The sequence below is a fragment of the Hippopotamus amphibius genome, chromosome 2, assembly GCF_030028045.1.
Source record: "Hippopotamus amphibius kiboko isolate mHipAmp2 chromosome 2, mHipAmp2.hap2, whole genome shotgun sequence".
Lineage (NCBI taxonomy): Eukaryota > Metazoa > Chordata > Mammalia > Artiodactyla > Hippopotamidae > Hippopotamus > Hippopotamus amphibius.
Window position 1 is genome coordinate 101,405,187 of NC_080187.1, and position 15,605 is coordinate 101,420,791.

The 15,605-nt window shown below is 42.4% G+C and overlaps 1 protein-coding gene across 2 annotated transcripts in view; it reads left to right on the plus strand.

Annotated features, from left to right (window-relative positions):
* Window positions 1–14,779: 14,779 nt before the first annotated feature.
* PGM5 (phosphoglucomutase 5) overlaps window positions 14,780–15,605 on the plus strand; it is a 178,958-nt gene continuing 178,132 nt past the window's right edge. For both annotated transcript variants that reach the window (XM_057724740.1, XM_057724741.1), the window contains exon 1: window positions 14,780–15,594. In XM_057724740.1, the coding sequence (XP_057580723.1) occupies window positions 15,334–15,594 (261 nt within the window). In that variant the 5' untranslated portion in view covers window positions 14,780–15,333. The remainder of the gene's footprint in view (window positions 15,595–15,605) is intronic.

Here is a 15,605-nt window from a genome sequence, read left to right on the forward strand (position 1 = left end):
CTCTGCCCTTGGACGTGAATGGGAATTGTCAACTGGTCATCTTCCTTTTAATTTATTTAAGGCTTTGGGAACAAATGACTACTTCCTCTGGGCTTCAGTGTTCTCACCCATCAAATTACAGGATTGGGCAGTCATTAGACTCTCTAAAGGCATAACAATTTTGTACCTATGACTTTATTTTTTTTTTTCATTAATAAAATACTTTTATTGATGGCATTATTACTCCACTTTATGTGGAAGAACATTGCTTGTCTAGAAGTTATAGATTATGACAAGGTAACAGAGGTAATGGACAATACGGACAAGACACACAAACCTACATGTAATAATTATGTTTTATCTTTTCTATCGCCTCAAATTTGTATAAGAAGGACATGTCTAAAAACTGAAAAAGACCACCATTTTGGAGTTACTTAACTTCAATGAAGTATTAGTTAATCAGGTAAAATTATCAGCCATCTATGAAAGAAATCCTATGATATGTAGCAGAGAAAATGGATCATGATAAAGTTGTGTTTATTCCAGAAAAGCAGGAGAAGGCTTAATATTTGAAATCGGGTAATATGATTCACCACACTAATTGAATAAAATCAGAAAAAAATTCATATGATCACCTTTATAGAAGAAGATAATACATGATAAAATTATCTTACAAAAAGTTGGTACAGCCACTATGGAAAACTATTTGGAGGTTCCTTAAAAAACTACAAATAGAACTACCATATGATCCTGTAATCCCACTCCTGGGCATATACCCAAAGAAAACCATAATCCGAAAAGAAACATGTACCATAATGTTTATTGCAGCACTCTTTACAATAGCCAGGACATGGAAGCAACCTAAATGCCCATCAACAAATGAATGGATACAGAAGATGTGGCATATATATACAATGGAATATTACTCAGCTATAAAAAGGGATGAGATGGAGCTATATGTAATGAGGTGGATAGAACTACAATCTGTCATACATAGTGAAGTAAGTCAGAAAGAGAAGGACAAATATTGTATGCTAACTCACATATACGGAATCTAAAAATGGTACTGATGAACTCAGTGACAAGAATAAGGATGCAGATACAGAGAATGGACTGGAGAACTCGAGGTATGGGAGAGGGCAGGGGGTGAAGGGGAAGCTGAAACGAAGCGAGAGAGTAGCACAGACATATATATACTACCAAGTGTAAAATAGTCAGTGGGAAGTTGTTGTATAACAAAGGGAGTCCAACTCGAGGATGGAAGATGCCTTAGAGGACTGGGGCGGGGAGGGTGGGGGGGACTCGAGGGGGGGGAGTCAAGGAAGGGAGGGAATACGGGGATATGTGTATAAAAACAGATGATTGAACCTGATGTACCCCCCCCAAAAAAAAAATTATCTTACAAAAATCTATATTTTTTGGATGAATAAGTGTTTTATTCACGTTTTATTTTATTTTTTTACTTTTTAAAAAAATTATTATTATTATTTTTTGGGGTACACCAAGTTCAATCATCTGTTTTTATACACATATCCCCATATTCCCTCCCTCCCTCGACTCCCCCCCACCCTCCCCGTCCCAGTCCTCTAAGGCATCATCCATCCTCGAGTTGAACTCCTTTTGTTATACAGCAACTTCCCACTGGCTATCTATTTTACAGTTGGTAGTATATATATGTCTATGCTACTCTCTCACTTCATCTCACCTTCCCCTTCACCCCCTGTCCCCCCAAACCTCGAGTTCTCCAGTCCATTCTCTGCATCTGCGTCCTTGTTCTTGTCTTGTCACTGAGTTCATCAGTACCATTTTTAGATTCCATATATATGAGTTAGCATACAATATTTGTCTTTCTCTTTCTGACTTACTTCACTCTGTATGACAGACTTTAGGTCTGTCCACCTCATTACATATAGCTCCATCTCATTCCTTTTTATAGCTGAGTAATATTCCATTGTATATATATGCCACATCTTCTTTATCCATTTATTTGTTGATGGGCATTTCGGTTGCTTCCATGTCCTGGCTATTGTAAATAGTGCTGCAATAAACATTATGTGTACCTATGACTTTAGATTTGAGAAGGGGTGTCTAATGGAGAATACATGGGGAAGAGTGGAGGGCTTGTTAAAAGTGTAGTTACAAACTAAATTGTAAGAATTGCATTTTCTAATAACATCATTGACCAATCAGGGTTTGTGATCTTACCTGATTATGGCATTTGGAGGAATGGGCACATTACAAATAAAAATAAGACCTTATTTGAACTTTGAACTAGTAATACTACTGATTCTTCTCTCTGATTTGAGGAGGTTAAAACTATTGAAAATGAGTCCTGAATTGGGTCTCTCCAGGCAAAGTGAAGATGAAGTCACTGGTGAATTTAAACAATGTAGCCAATAAAAAGGATAGTTGAAACTCCCTCTTGCATCAGCACACATGTATGAAGGGACAGACAAACAAAATTTTTGATTCTTAATTGTAGGGTTTGGGGAATTGAAATGCAGCCATAATTGCTTTGCCTCTCCATGCCAGCTTGCTTGCTTACAGAGGCGTGGAGAGGACTTTTCCAAGGCAAATCTCCCTAGCCAAGCCTCCCTTGCCTGTAACCTGCCATCTGCAGACAGAGGTCTAAGATTTATTTTACTTTAACCAAGAAGGAGCCAAAGGGTAGATGGAGGACTGATGGCTTTGTTGCTCTATGTGGAAAAGAAACAGACTGAGTGAGTTTGTGTATGATCCCTAAGGAGAAAGCATCTCTGTGCTATATATTTCTTTTTGACCTGGAGACCGTGAAAGCAAGTTAGTTGAAAGTTGGAAAAGGCAGTTCATAAAGTCTGGGTTGGTTTGAGTTTTGGGGAGAGCCTTGATTACAGGGGAAGAAATGCTTTATTTATATACACCAGATGTAATGCAGGATTCTCTTGTCTGTCTTTCCAGGAACTGGGAGCCTCTGGTGAAAATCATTTTGTCTCAAGTGGGAGTCATTCCTCATCAGTGAGGAGAGCCTGATATGAACATTTCCTCCCCAGGATTTGCTGGAATCTGTGTGTTCCCTTCAAATGATGACAAACTGATTGCACTGGCTTCCTGTCCCGGGCACAATCTTCCTGCAGAGACTAGGGGAGGTCAGCCTTTCTGATGAGCCAGCTTGCTTTTCTTTGCTGACATGCACCAACAATGTTGCACTTAACAGCTCTTACTGTAAGTGGTGCTGTTGGACCATTTTCCCGTGTATGCTTCCAATCGGTACTTAAGTGCATTCAGAGGATGATTTGTTATCAGAAGGATTGTTCCTTTTGACTAGCAGAATAAACTTTCTTCAGATGATACTCTTTTCCTACTGAGATACGCGGAAGGCAGCTCTGTCCCCTTCTAGTTTTCAATCCTGAGATTTCTCTTAGAGGCAATAAAAAATAAGACAAAGCAATAGGGATGAGGTAGTGGTGCCGACTGGACATGCCTGTCTGTTCTCACCTCAAAGAGAAGCTGAGGGGTTTGAGGATGCCCAGGAGCTGTGGCAGAGGACGGTATAAATACATAATGTAGGGAGAATGGGTAGGGGACCACAAATTACAGAAAGTGAATTGATCATTTATATATAAAAGAAGCTTTTTTTTTTGCTTGTTTTGTTTTTGTTTTTGTTTTTTTTAAAAAAAGGAGCCTAGAAAGGTTCAGGAAAACGAGAAAAGGTATGCCTTAATGATTATCCAGGAGAAGTCATTATGGGCTGATTACGTGTGTGAAAGCCATACGTTTAAAAAATGTGTATGTGTAGCTGCATGTATGTGTGTGTTATTTTTGTAATTAGCAAATGGATTTACTTCCTCTTTGCCCTGGGCTTCTTCCCCAAGTTCCTGTCCCTGGCAGGCTCTGTTGCACTTAATGGCTCATTCCCAAACACTGAAGGACAGCTGAGCCTCATAACCCCTGCTCAGGGAAGGTTTGCAATGTCAACATTGCATCTCTAGGTAGATCACAGCTTAGAGAAAGTATGTCACATTTTTAAAATGTGACTTCTTTGTATTTTGTAGTGCTTATTTCATAAGCTTAAGAGACATTAGGCTTGTTATTATTTTTCATGGAGGCGTGAGCTTAGTGGCTCTTGTAATTGATAAACTCGTTTTTCCTCCAGTGCCATCAGCCAAGGTTCTGCAGCAAGAATAAGAGGATGAGCAGTGGACCAGCATCTCCTGCAGAGCGTATTTGTACCGTTTTTTACAGAATGAAAATGCAAGAGCTTTAGTCTGGGGCAATCTGGCAGGAGAAGGCTGGTATACTTGGTTTCCTTCTGCCACACTTTTGGTGCAGTGGATTAGACTTTTAAATCAGGAAATTCAGTGAGATGAGTTAGATGTTTGCACAAAAGCAGTGGAAGATTTCCAGCTGGTCGGGGGTACGATATGGAAATGTCTTGCTAAATCAGGGTCTGGTGGAATGTTGCTCTCCTGGCAGCCAGGCTCTGTTTCTCAGCAAGCAATCTGTGGGTTGCATGTAGGATGGAGCATGCTGAGAGCATAAGCATCGTCTTGCTTGTGGAAGACCTGGTGGTTCAGATGTTTTCCATTAGGAACTGGGTGTGGGTTTTTTCAAGTTAAACTAAAGCAGCAGTTCTAGTAGGAAGAAACTCCCCGATCTCTGTCTTCTGTTTCTGGATGCTTTTCCTCAGAGAGCCAGATTTCAACAGAAAGAGTTGTTAATGGTGGACTTTGGGGAACTGAAACCGTATGGGAGGGGCAAGAAAGATGGAGAAAGAGCGGGTTATGTCATGATCTTCAACACTTTATTTAGAGGCTGTTGATATTAGAATAACCAGTCAAGACAAACAAAGGCACTCACTTTGGATGAAAATGTTGCCTTCCTTTGCAATTTCAGATAACTGCGTTCTAAGCCTCACACAGCAACACAGTTTCCTAACTGATGACTGATTTTGCTGATTGTGCAAGCAGTGTCCAAATGATCAGGCAAATATCTGGCTCCAGAACAAATATTTTATAGCATATTGAGCCAATCACTAGTGCTTGCCAAGGTAAGGCCTGACCTCTCCTTTGCCTCTATCTTATAATTTCTGTGTATTAGGTATGAACTTCCTCTTGATTCTGAGGATTGGCTCTGATGTAACCTGAATGAAACTCTCAATATCCTTTTTCAGATAGAAATGCACTTTGGCTCATTGTTCCTGAGTTCATATTAGTGTTTTCTTACCTCTGGATACCTGGGACTTTCCTGCCAGAGGGCTGCATGTTGCTGTGTTCAAGGCTGTGCTATGTCTAGAACCTGTGGTGTGGGGGAGGGGAAGTGCTACTCAGGACTCAGGGTACAAACTGGCAGGTGTTATGGTGGGTGATCCTGGGTAACTCAGAACCTTCAGATTCCTGAGCGGGAGAATTGACTGCCTGCACTCTTGGTGGCAACGCGTGTGTCCTCGGCCAAAAGAAGAGCCAGATGAGAATGTTGGATGAAGAGATGAAATTAAAAACAACTCGGATTGACCGGTCTTTTGATGGTGATCAGTGGCTGAACCTAGTAAACCTAAGTTAGGGCAGGTTCAAGGAAGAACCATGAGGTGGGTTTTCTTTGTCATGTCCTATCTTGCCTTTCAGTTTCCTGTCCCCATTCCTCAAGGATGCCCCCTGCTCACCCCTCTGACCCTCCCCTTCAGTGCCTTGCCTTAGGAAGGGGAGCCAACAAATTTCCTAGTGTTAGCATCTATCAGCCTTCTAAGATTTCTATTTCCATTTTAATTAGGGAGCTCTAGGAGAAGAGCTGAGTGCTCCAAGCTCCTAAGTAAAACTCTGAAATGATGGAATTTCTTTGACAAGGGGAAATATTTTTGGGGCAAGCTGAGCTTTCCAGATGAGCTGGGAATGTGGTGCCTGCTTCTCTGATTCTTGAAATATACCTTCATTTTAGTAGGTTAATTCCACTTCCTCTTTTTCAAAATTTGGGACAATACTTGTAGTGGTTAGGCGATTTGAACCTGAGTTTTGTTATTTATCAGCTGTGTGACCTTAAGTAAGTCACTTAATCGCTCCAAGCCTCTGTTTCATCATGTACAGTGGGAATAATAATGATATCTTTTCAAAGAGTTTTTGTGAGCTTCAAATGGGGTAATACACACAGATATATATATATATATATTTTCTTATTTACATAGGATATTCTTTAAGGATATTAAAAAATGTAGAAACATTTAGTTGTCTTTAGGGAGATAAATAAGGGCAGGGATGGAAAACTTTTCATTGCCCTTTTGTACCTTTCGAATTTTGAACCTTATGAGTGTATAACCAACATACGATATTAAAATCAAAATGTCCCTAAATAACTTACCAGGAATTTGGTTAATATAAAGAAATGTCACCTAAGTGGCAGCTGTCTCTCGTTCAGTGCAGGTCACTGATGAGTGCTTCATACAGCTGGTCTCATTGAATCCTCACAAGTGTTGTGTGGGGGAGGCGCTCTAGAGGGATTCATGGCTGAGATATCAAAGTAGGGGTTTGGCAGCTCTATTCTATATGTGTAATAATTTAAAAATATTTTTGTTATAAAATACTTCAAACACACAGGAAAATATGCAGAAGTATTTTTCTATAATTATTTAAAGTGTTCTTAAAGCATGATCATAGAACTTAGTATCCAAACTGGGATACTCTTGAGAGAGAAGGGGCTGCTGTTGATAATTATGCTGGGTTAACAGATGTGAACTCAGCAGCTCCAGGCAAACTGGGCTGTGTGGTCACCTGGAAATCAAGCATTCCTGGCTCTGCAAGGCCTGTCCCCCCTCCCTCCCCGCCCCAGGCAATCATGATCTTGACATAGATGTGCACACAATTTACTCAGACTACATATGTTTGCATCATAAACTGTACAGAGAATTCCTTTGTGTGTTTCCAGATGTTAGATAAATGGTATCTTATGTTGTCCCTTTTTCCTTCTTTTCCTAAAAAATTAAAGGAACTAGGGCCAAGGAATAATGATGTGTTAGCTAAGGTTCTTTTGATTGAAAGCAACAGAAACCAATTCTGGCTTGCTTAAATCACGGAAGGATTTCATGAATAATATTGGGGAATCTTAAGTACCCCATGACTGGGAAAGAGGAGTTCAGGGCAGCTCCTGGGATCTGAGCAACAGGTAGCTACAGATTCAATCCCTCCCACACCCGTCATCAATATCAATATGAATATGGCCACAGTGGCCCCCAGTCTCTGTATGTCTGGGTTCCAATATTCAAATTCCAGAGACAGTAAGAGAATCCATTTGGGCTAGGTATCCTCCCTAGGTCAACTTCCTGTATGTGGTCAGGAGCGCAGGGCAGTGCAGAAAGGACATAACCACTGAGAACCTGTCCCGTGGTACCAGGGCTGTTCCCAGAGGAGGGGAAATTGTGAGCAGGGCATCTAAAGAGAAGACAACTGTAGTGAGCAGAGAGAATTTGGAGATGAGCAGGAAATCTCTGTGTTTGTGGTTTCTTCTGAAAAGGAATATAGGGGAAAACACTTGTCCATTTGGAAATTCTTTGCTGGCATTTCTGAGGGAAATTTATATGGATTCCTAAATTCTTGATTCTGAAAACAATCAGTTGAGAAATCAGTTGAGAAATCAGAAAAACTGGGTGAATTGTTACAATTCTGCTATGAGAATTAGAGCTTAATAGTCCATACAGAGAATGTATTGGTTTGAAGAAATTCACTGACTTCAAGTTGAAAGCAAGAACAGGAAATATTGATGTACAGGATTGAAGGTCAAGGTCAGAATTTCTGGGAACAAGCACATGAGCAATGGAAGAGAAGCACTGGTGAGACTTTCTTGTGTCTGCTGCTCTAAGTGTGTTCGTGGCTCTGTCCACTGCTGACAGTGCATCATTCTTGCAGAGAAATATTAGTAAGTTTATAGGCCTAGGATACTTTTTACAAATCCTATGAGTGGTGTTCTAAGAAAAACCAGGTTTTGGAAGCAAAATATGTCCCTAAATTGGCTTTTCTGATATTTGCTTCTCTGTAGTGCTATTAACCTTTTTTTTTTTTTTTTTTTTTTTTTATGTGTGTGTGGCACACGGGCTTAGTTGCTCCGTGGCATGTGGAATCTTCCCAGGGCAGGGCTCAAACCCGTGTCCCCTGCATTGGCAGGTGGATTCTTTACCACTGCGCCACCTAGGAAGTCCTGTAGTGCTATTAACCTTGACAGGAGATCCAAATATTGCATTACTTGAATTTTATTGGAGAGGATAATTGATGCTTTGTGGGGTTAAAAATTTCATTTAAAGAATGAGAATCTTTATATTTGTGGAGTTATCTTTCAACTTAAAAATTATTTTTACTTAGCATGTACTTTGTGTTAATGTTCATTTCTTTTTAACATTGTGTATTATCCCATGTCTCTATGAGTTATAGATCATTTATACATGTTATTAGATTTTATAATCGTGTCACAATTTGTTGGTTAATTATAATAATAAACCATACATTTAGTATTGTATCTTGTTAAACAGAAAACCATGAAAACTTTTCATATAATCTTATCACAAAAAAATGATTCTCTGCTTGTTATTTTTTAAGAACTTTTATTGAGATACAGTTGACATACGATAAACTGCATGTATTTAAAGTGTAAGATTTGATTTTTTTTTTCTTATTAGTAATGTATACATGGCGATCCCAGCCTCCCAATTCCTTCCCCCCCAATCCTCCCCGCTTTTCCCACTTGGTGTCCACGTGTTTGTTCTCTCTCTGCTTGTTATCATGGTCACTTATTATTTTTCAAAAACATGTAAGTACAAGTATTATGAAAATTATAGAATGCTAATATGAATTCTGGAATTGCTAAGAATTCTCAGAAATTCCAGTCCCTTATTCTCAAATCCAAATGATTAGTATCTCTCAGAAGTTTGGGCACAGTGAAAGGGAGTAACACCCTATGTTGGACGGTGGCAGGGTCAATGACAGCACGTTTCTGATGAGCTCCAAGCTGCTGTCATGAGCAGTGTCTCTGAGTCCGTCACACTTGTTGGGGGATCTCAGATGCACAAAGAGAACTGTTGTTGGATACAAACCTCCAGGTTGGTTTTTAGCTCCTACTGAAAGCTGGAAAAAATCAATTCCATGAGAAATGGTAAGTGACTGCTTTCTGGCTTACAAGGAAACACTAGAAATAGGGGAAGAAAAATACCAAAACGAAAAAGGTACCCATGGGCGTCACTGTGAAGTTGGGAGCCATGTTTTAGCCTATGACACCCCAACCACTGGCACCACTTTTGGGTTAAAACAGCGTGTCCAGAAAACTTGAGGTTAAAATGCAATGATCGCGTGCATTGTTTCTCTGTTTGCTTGAGTTACTTTTCAGATGTGTGTGTGCTCTGTAGATGTGCTCTGAGGGAATGAGGGAAAGGCTGGAAGAATCTCATGGAGAAAATTGGTTTGGCAGGGTGCATAGGATTGTTGGGGACAGTGGTTCCTGGCTAAGTGGGTGAGTAAAACCTGAGCTGAACCTGGGCTGGGCTAGAGAGATTGGAGGATGGCATCAAACTGGCTGGTCCTGATAACACAGTATTTCACTACCAGTTGTGCAAATTCACCCAGACTTGATGGTTGAAAAAATCCATTCATAATGCAAGAATACTGGTTTGTATGGCAAGCTATGTTATTTAGCTCTGTGACATAGATGGATATAAAATAGCTTTTAAAAAATGACTTTATATAGGAATTTTAAACTGTCTATTCAGAGATTAGCCATATATTGGGAATCCTTTCCTAAAACCCAAGCATGAAAACCACCAAAGGAAAATTCCATATAGGCTATGATTGCAAATGACCAATGCAATAGAATTTAAGTAAAACATGGAAAATACATTTCCTTTTTAATAAAGATCTAAATTGCGTTCCTTTTTGAAGCCTTTAAAAACAAAATCCAGCTGTTAAAAAGTATTGAGATTCCTTTAGAGAAGTAAACATTTTTGCCTTTTATAAAATAAAGAACTTTGATAAGACTAAAGTTTTAAATAATCTGTTACTGTATATGATTGACATTTCTAGATACTGTGGGGGACACATGGAAATGGAATCTTTATTCTTGGCAGATCAGAGGCCTATTATTTTTAGGCAAAACTGAATTAAAACGAAACCTTTTGCTTTCCAAAACCCACGATTTTTACAAGTTATTTAACATTAAGTACTTTTCAAAGTTGATGCCAGTGCACGCGGCAGTCAGGAGGCCAGTCCTCACTGGTTGTGCCCGTCACCTTCTTGTGCGGGTCTCAGGAGACTTACAAACAGCATTTCAGTGTTCCTAGGCATCTTGTGGTCACCTCTAAAAACAAACTCCAGGGGAACTGGAGTTTCCACGTGTGAGAGGGATGGCTCTTTCTGCACAGTTACGTGTGAGGTTTTTAAGGGTCAATAAAAATAATTTTTTTTCACCCTTAACACCAGTTCCCTAATTTACATGTGATCTCATGCTAGATATTGTTCTGAAAAGGTTAATCAGACATCGCCCATTGTTGCCTCAATGACAATACTATTTGATACGAAGATTAAGCGTTATTATTATAGTAATAATTATAAGAGCAATAATAACTATTTTAGTGAGAGCAATGACGATTACAGCACGCATTTATTAAGCGCTTATTAGGTTCCAGGCCCTGTGCTAAGTAGTTTTCACATATTAGCTCTTTGAATATGATCATCAGCCCTAGGAGGTAGGTAGTAGCATTATGCCCATTTTACAGATGCAGAAACTGAGCTTTAGAGAGGGTAAGCAACGTGTCCAAGGCTGACTGGGTAGTCACTGATGAAGGCAGGAAACAAAGTTTTGAAGCGTAGATGTGAGAACACAGAGACACGTGCACAGACACGTGACATGTACCTTTCCATCACTTGAACATTCAGCTAGTGGCCTTACACTGAAGGAAATAGAGAAGCAACAAGTTCCGTTGGAATTACTGTATGTCGTTTCATTTGTGGGGGAGCAGAAGGCTTAGCGGAGGGTAGCGTTTTAGGAGAAATATAGTGGGCAGATTAAAATGGGAACCAGCACTTCCTTAGAGGAATGTCCCATGACATTTTCCACCTGCTTTTCTGCCTCTTGTCCTGTACTTTTCGCATCTCTTCTGCTCTTAGAGTCAATGAGTCAACAGCATGTTTTTTAGCATGCCTTGTGTGCAGAGAAGTGGATTCTAACTCAGTAGGAATATAGAGCTACCATGGGCCAGACGTGTTCCAGCCTTTCCTGCCAGCCATGGGATCAGGTGTGGGGCAGTGTGAAAGAACAGAGCACAGAGAATAAAATTATATGTAGATGTGTGTGTGTATAAAATTCATTTTAAGTCTCAAAATCACTCAACGGTATTTTTTTTAACTGGGCAGTTTTACCTCCTCCCTCTTGCACATTCTGATAAGTTTCTAAATGAAAGCCTGATAGAAATTAATCTTTTAATGCCTCATAGGGAAAAAAGCAAATCATAGAATGATATGGCTAGAGGGGCCCCAGAGATCGAAAGTGTTTCATGGAATATTAATGTCCTTGATCTCTTAATAGGTGTTTTGGAAATGGGCCCCATGGTCAAATAAAATTTGGAAATGCTGGATTAACGTTAAATAGGTTTCTTTCCTGTGGAACTTCACAGAGTCTTTCATATGCTAATGTGCTTTGTGAATTTGTAAGAGGGTGGATAAAGTCTGAAGTTTTTTGAGACTTATTTTACCCCAGATTCTCTTTTTGAGAGATGCTGGTCTAGCTTAGCCACCTAGCATAGTCTCTACAGGAAGATGGCATCTGACACCTTTTTGAGAGCAAGGAAATCCCAAGGGGAAGCAAGGATGTATCGGTTGCCCCTGTTTCATGCCAAGAATTCTCAGCGAGAGACCTTTCCCTAGAGGCTCAGAGAAGGCTGGAAGGCATCTGTAAGCAAACAGGGTGCCCTTCATTGTGACCCATGCTGTAGAGGAGCTCTGAACTCAGCAAAAGGGGCGACTAGCCCCTTAGAATCAGGAAAATCTATTTACCCCTGACCTAGCCCACTGAGGACACACAAAGGGGGAGGGGATTGTCACCAGCTGGAGTCACAAAGCTAGTCTGGGTGCCTTTCCCTAAGCAAACTGGTTGTGTGAGTTTAGGCTGGGAAGCACCAGTTTAAAAAAACATTAAACTGACATCTTTTCTGCAAGACCTTCCAGAGGTTTCAGTATGAATATGCGCATCGTGAAACTCCAAGAATGGAATAGCGCATGCAGGATTTTTAAAAGTTACTTGACTATGAAACACTTGCTTGTGCAGCATTTGGGAGGCACTCATGTTCCGAGGAAAACCCTTTGGGAAACACTGATCTAATCTGACCTTCTCATTTTACCATTGAGCAACTCTGGGCAGGCATTTCTTACCTGTGGGGCCCTCTCGGGTTCCTTTCTCCATCACTGTGACACATTTGTTGGAATTGATCAAAATTGGGGGCAGCTTTGAAGAGATTTCTTTAGTTCATAAGCTCTTTTTATATGTTTTAAGGGCAAATTACTCTATATACCTTGAGTTTCCATTGTCAAAAACTAAAGATTAATTCAACCAAACTTTATATAATATTACTTTTGCCCAAAGATGTTTACATACACTGGTGGTCTACAAAGATATAAACTGTAGTTCTTACTATATAGGACATTAATAATAATAAATACTATTTTGATGGCAATAATATGAACATCTAACATTTATTGAATGCCTATTTGCCAGCCACTGTACTAATATTTTCATCCTCCTAACAATTCATGAGGTCAGGATTATAATAATCCCCATTTCACAGAGGTGAGGAGAAGATAAGGAATTATTCCAAGACTACATACAGCTGGAGGAGAGAAGATGTATAGAAAGGTGTCACAGCACATGAAACATTCCTTATGAGTGATACAAAGTGCTATATGAATTCAGAGAAAAGAAAAATAATTTTTGAAAGACTTGATCAGTGAAAGTCTCAATTATGTGGTGGCCTATTATGGTTTGTTTGCCCATCTCTCCTCCCTTTGGGGACCAGAACCCCCGACTTTGGAGGAACTTTTTTCGTATTCACTGTGGGATTCCTGGTCTGTGGTTGGGTGCATTGCCTCAAACTGGACTAATCAGAGTCTTTGGGCATTTGGGGATTAGAACCAAGGGAAGTGGCTTTCCTCTTGGCTGGTAAAGCTATAAAATCTTATGAGATGTGCCTGACTTGACCTCAGCCCTGGGGAAGGAGCTGGGCTGTGGTAGGAGAGAATGATGGTGATGTCAAGAGAGAGGCAGGTCCTGGAAGTGGAGAGAGAGAGTCCTGGAGACCTTCTGAGGCTTGGGGGCTACAACCTTTTCTTCTTTTCTGGGACAGAGGACTTACCGCCCTCTCTTCTTCTGGGAATGATACTGTCCTTCTTTGCAAAATGAAGTGTTATTAGAAAGTGATTAAAAAAGTCCCACACCATAGAGATGTGCACAAGTCCTTAGAAGTATTGACATTCTATTTGGTGCTAAGACAAGGCTCTCTCAACCATAAAGTCAGGAATTTACAGGGAATAGACTCTTGGGGTCCTGAGGAGAGAGTAGAGGCAAAACAACACACAACACACACACACACAAACAAAAACTTTGCTGTTTAACAGAAAAGCTAAAGAGTCACAATAGGATTCAGTTGATGACTTCACACTTTAATGATAATGAGAAAAAGGGAGGGTCCATGTAAGAATTTGGACTGAATGTAAGTGCCATCTTGGCTACTTCCCTCAACCTCACAGAAAGCCTCCTTTTTCTCATCTGTAAAATGGGAATGATATGAATGCCATTACTGCTTCTTTTAGTTGTTTTGTGCCTCCAAAGAGAAAATAGACGCATAGCCTTTTGTCAACTGCAAAACAGCATATGTGTGAGCTGTTATTCACAGCCATCTTACTATAATCAAACACTATATAATTCTGTAGCGAATCAAGTTTAGTCCCAGGAAGAGGACAGTATTCAGAGGAGGAGATTTCAGTAACTTTAGTGGGTGCAAAAATGCCTTGAGGGTGAAAGGAGATAGAAGCAAAAATAAGAATTTTTTCTTCCCTTTGGGGGCTTTATTATTTTTGTGTGTTCTTTCCTCACTCTCATTTTCTGTGGGGAATTTCTTGATTTGGGATTTTTGGTGGGCTTTGTGGAGAGAAGGCAGAACATCTCTGACCCTCCTCCCCTCCACACCCCCAAATGCCAGAATGCATGTGAAAGGAACAAGCCCAGTTCCTGGTACCCAGTCCTTGTTTAATTTGGGTTTGTTCGTTCATTCCTGGTAAGCGCTTACAAAGAGCTTTACCCTCCTGTTAGTGAAAGCGATGAATCCTGGTAAGAGCTCCGCAGCGTGGACAAGTACAGTGTGGGACAGCCTGTTTCTAAGCAGGAGCTGGCCTAGGGAGGGTCGGAGGGCAAGAAGAGTAAGGAAATACGCGTCTGTGGGTCTGTGTTGCTGCTGTTGCAACCACCACAACAAACAAGCCAAAAAAAAAAGTTTTCTTCCTGAGAAATGTACTGTCTTCAGAGAGCCTGGGGAAAAGTGTGGATGGCTGGGTGGGTCCTGCCGGACTGAAGTGCCTGACAGTATGTGATTCCCTGCAACAAATGGTAGTGGTGGCGTGTGTGTACACACACAGACACACTCGCAGTGCCCAGCCTCCAGTTTCAGCGCTGGCAGAAGATAACAATTCTCAGCTCGCCTTTCCAGGGCTATTTTTGGCTGGGGCTGTTCTCTGATGGCAAAAGGTTTCAGCCACCCCCCAACCCCCCCAACTCCACCCCTGTCCTTGTTCAAAAGAGAAACTGGTGCTTGTAAACCGTTCCCTCCCTGGGAGGCCGGGAGGCAGGGCTGCCGGTTGCGGGGGCGAGGGGCTGCGCGCGGGTGAGGGAGAGGACCCCCCATCCTGCTCAAGCTCTCGCCACCCCCGCCCGCTGTGTTCTAGCGGAGGGTGCGCCGGGAGAGACGCGATCCCCAGGGAAGGCTCGGGCTAGGCGCGCGAGGCGGCGTCCCCGGGGTCGGGGTAGCCGGCACCGGGAAAGGCGCTTCGGGGACACCCCGAAAGTGAGTCCAGCTGGGGGAAGGAGCCGAGGGCACCTCGGGCGCTCCGGCCGGAGAGGAAGGTGGGCGGGAGCAAACTTTCTTGGAAGGCAGAGGCCAAACTCTGCCGGGGCAGCTAGGGGCCGCGCGCAGAGGGAGGAGCGGTCGGCGCGGCGGGAGGGCGCGGGGCGCGGGGCGCGGGCCGGCCGCTGAGGGGGCCGCGGCGTGAGGCGGAGCCCGGGCGCGCCGCCAGGCTGGTGGGGGCCCCGTCGGGCTGCAGATTCCCTCCGGCTCCCGGAGCCGCGCGGCAGGACCGGCCAGGAAGCGCCATGGAGGGGAGCCCCATCCCGGTGCTGACGGTGCCCACGGCGCCCTACGAGGACCAGCGGCCGGCGGGCGGCGGGGGGCTGCGGCGGCCCACCGGGCTCTTCGAGGGCCAGCGCAACTACCTGCCCAACTTCATCCAGAGCGTGCTGTCGTCCATCGACCTGCGCGACCGCCAGGGCTGCACCATGGTGGTGGGCAGCGACGGCAGGTACTTCAGCAGGACGGCCACGGAGATCGTGGTGCAGATGGCGGCGGCCAACGGGGTGAGTGACCC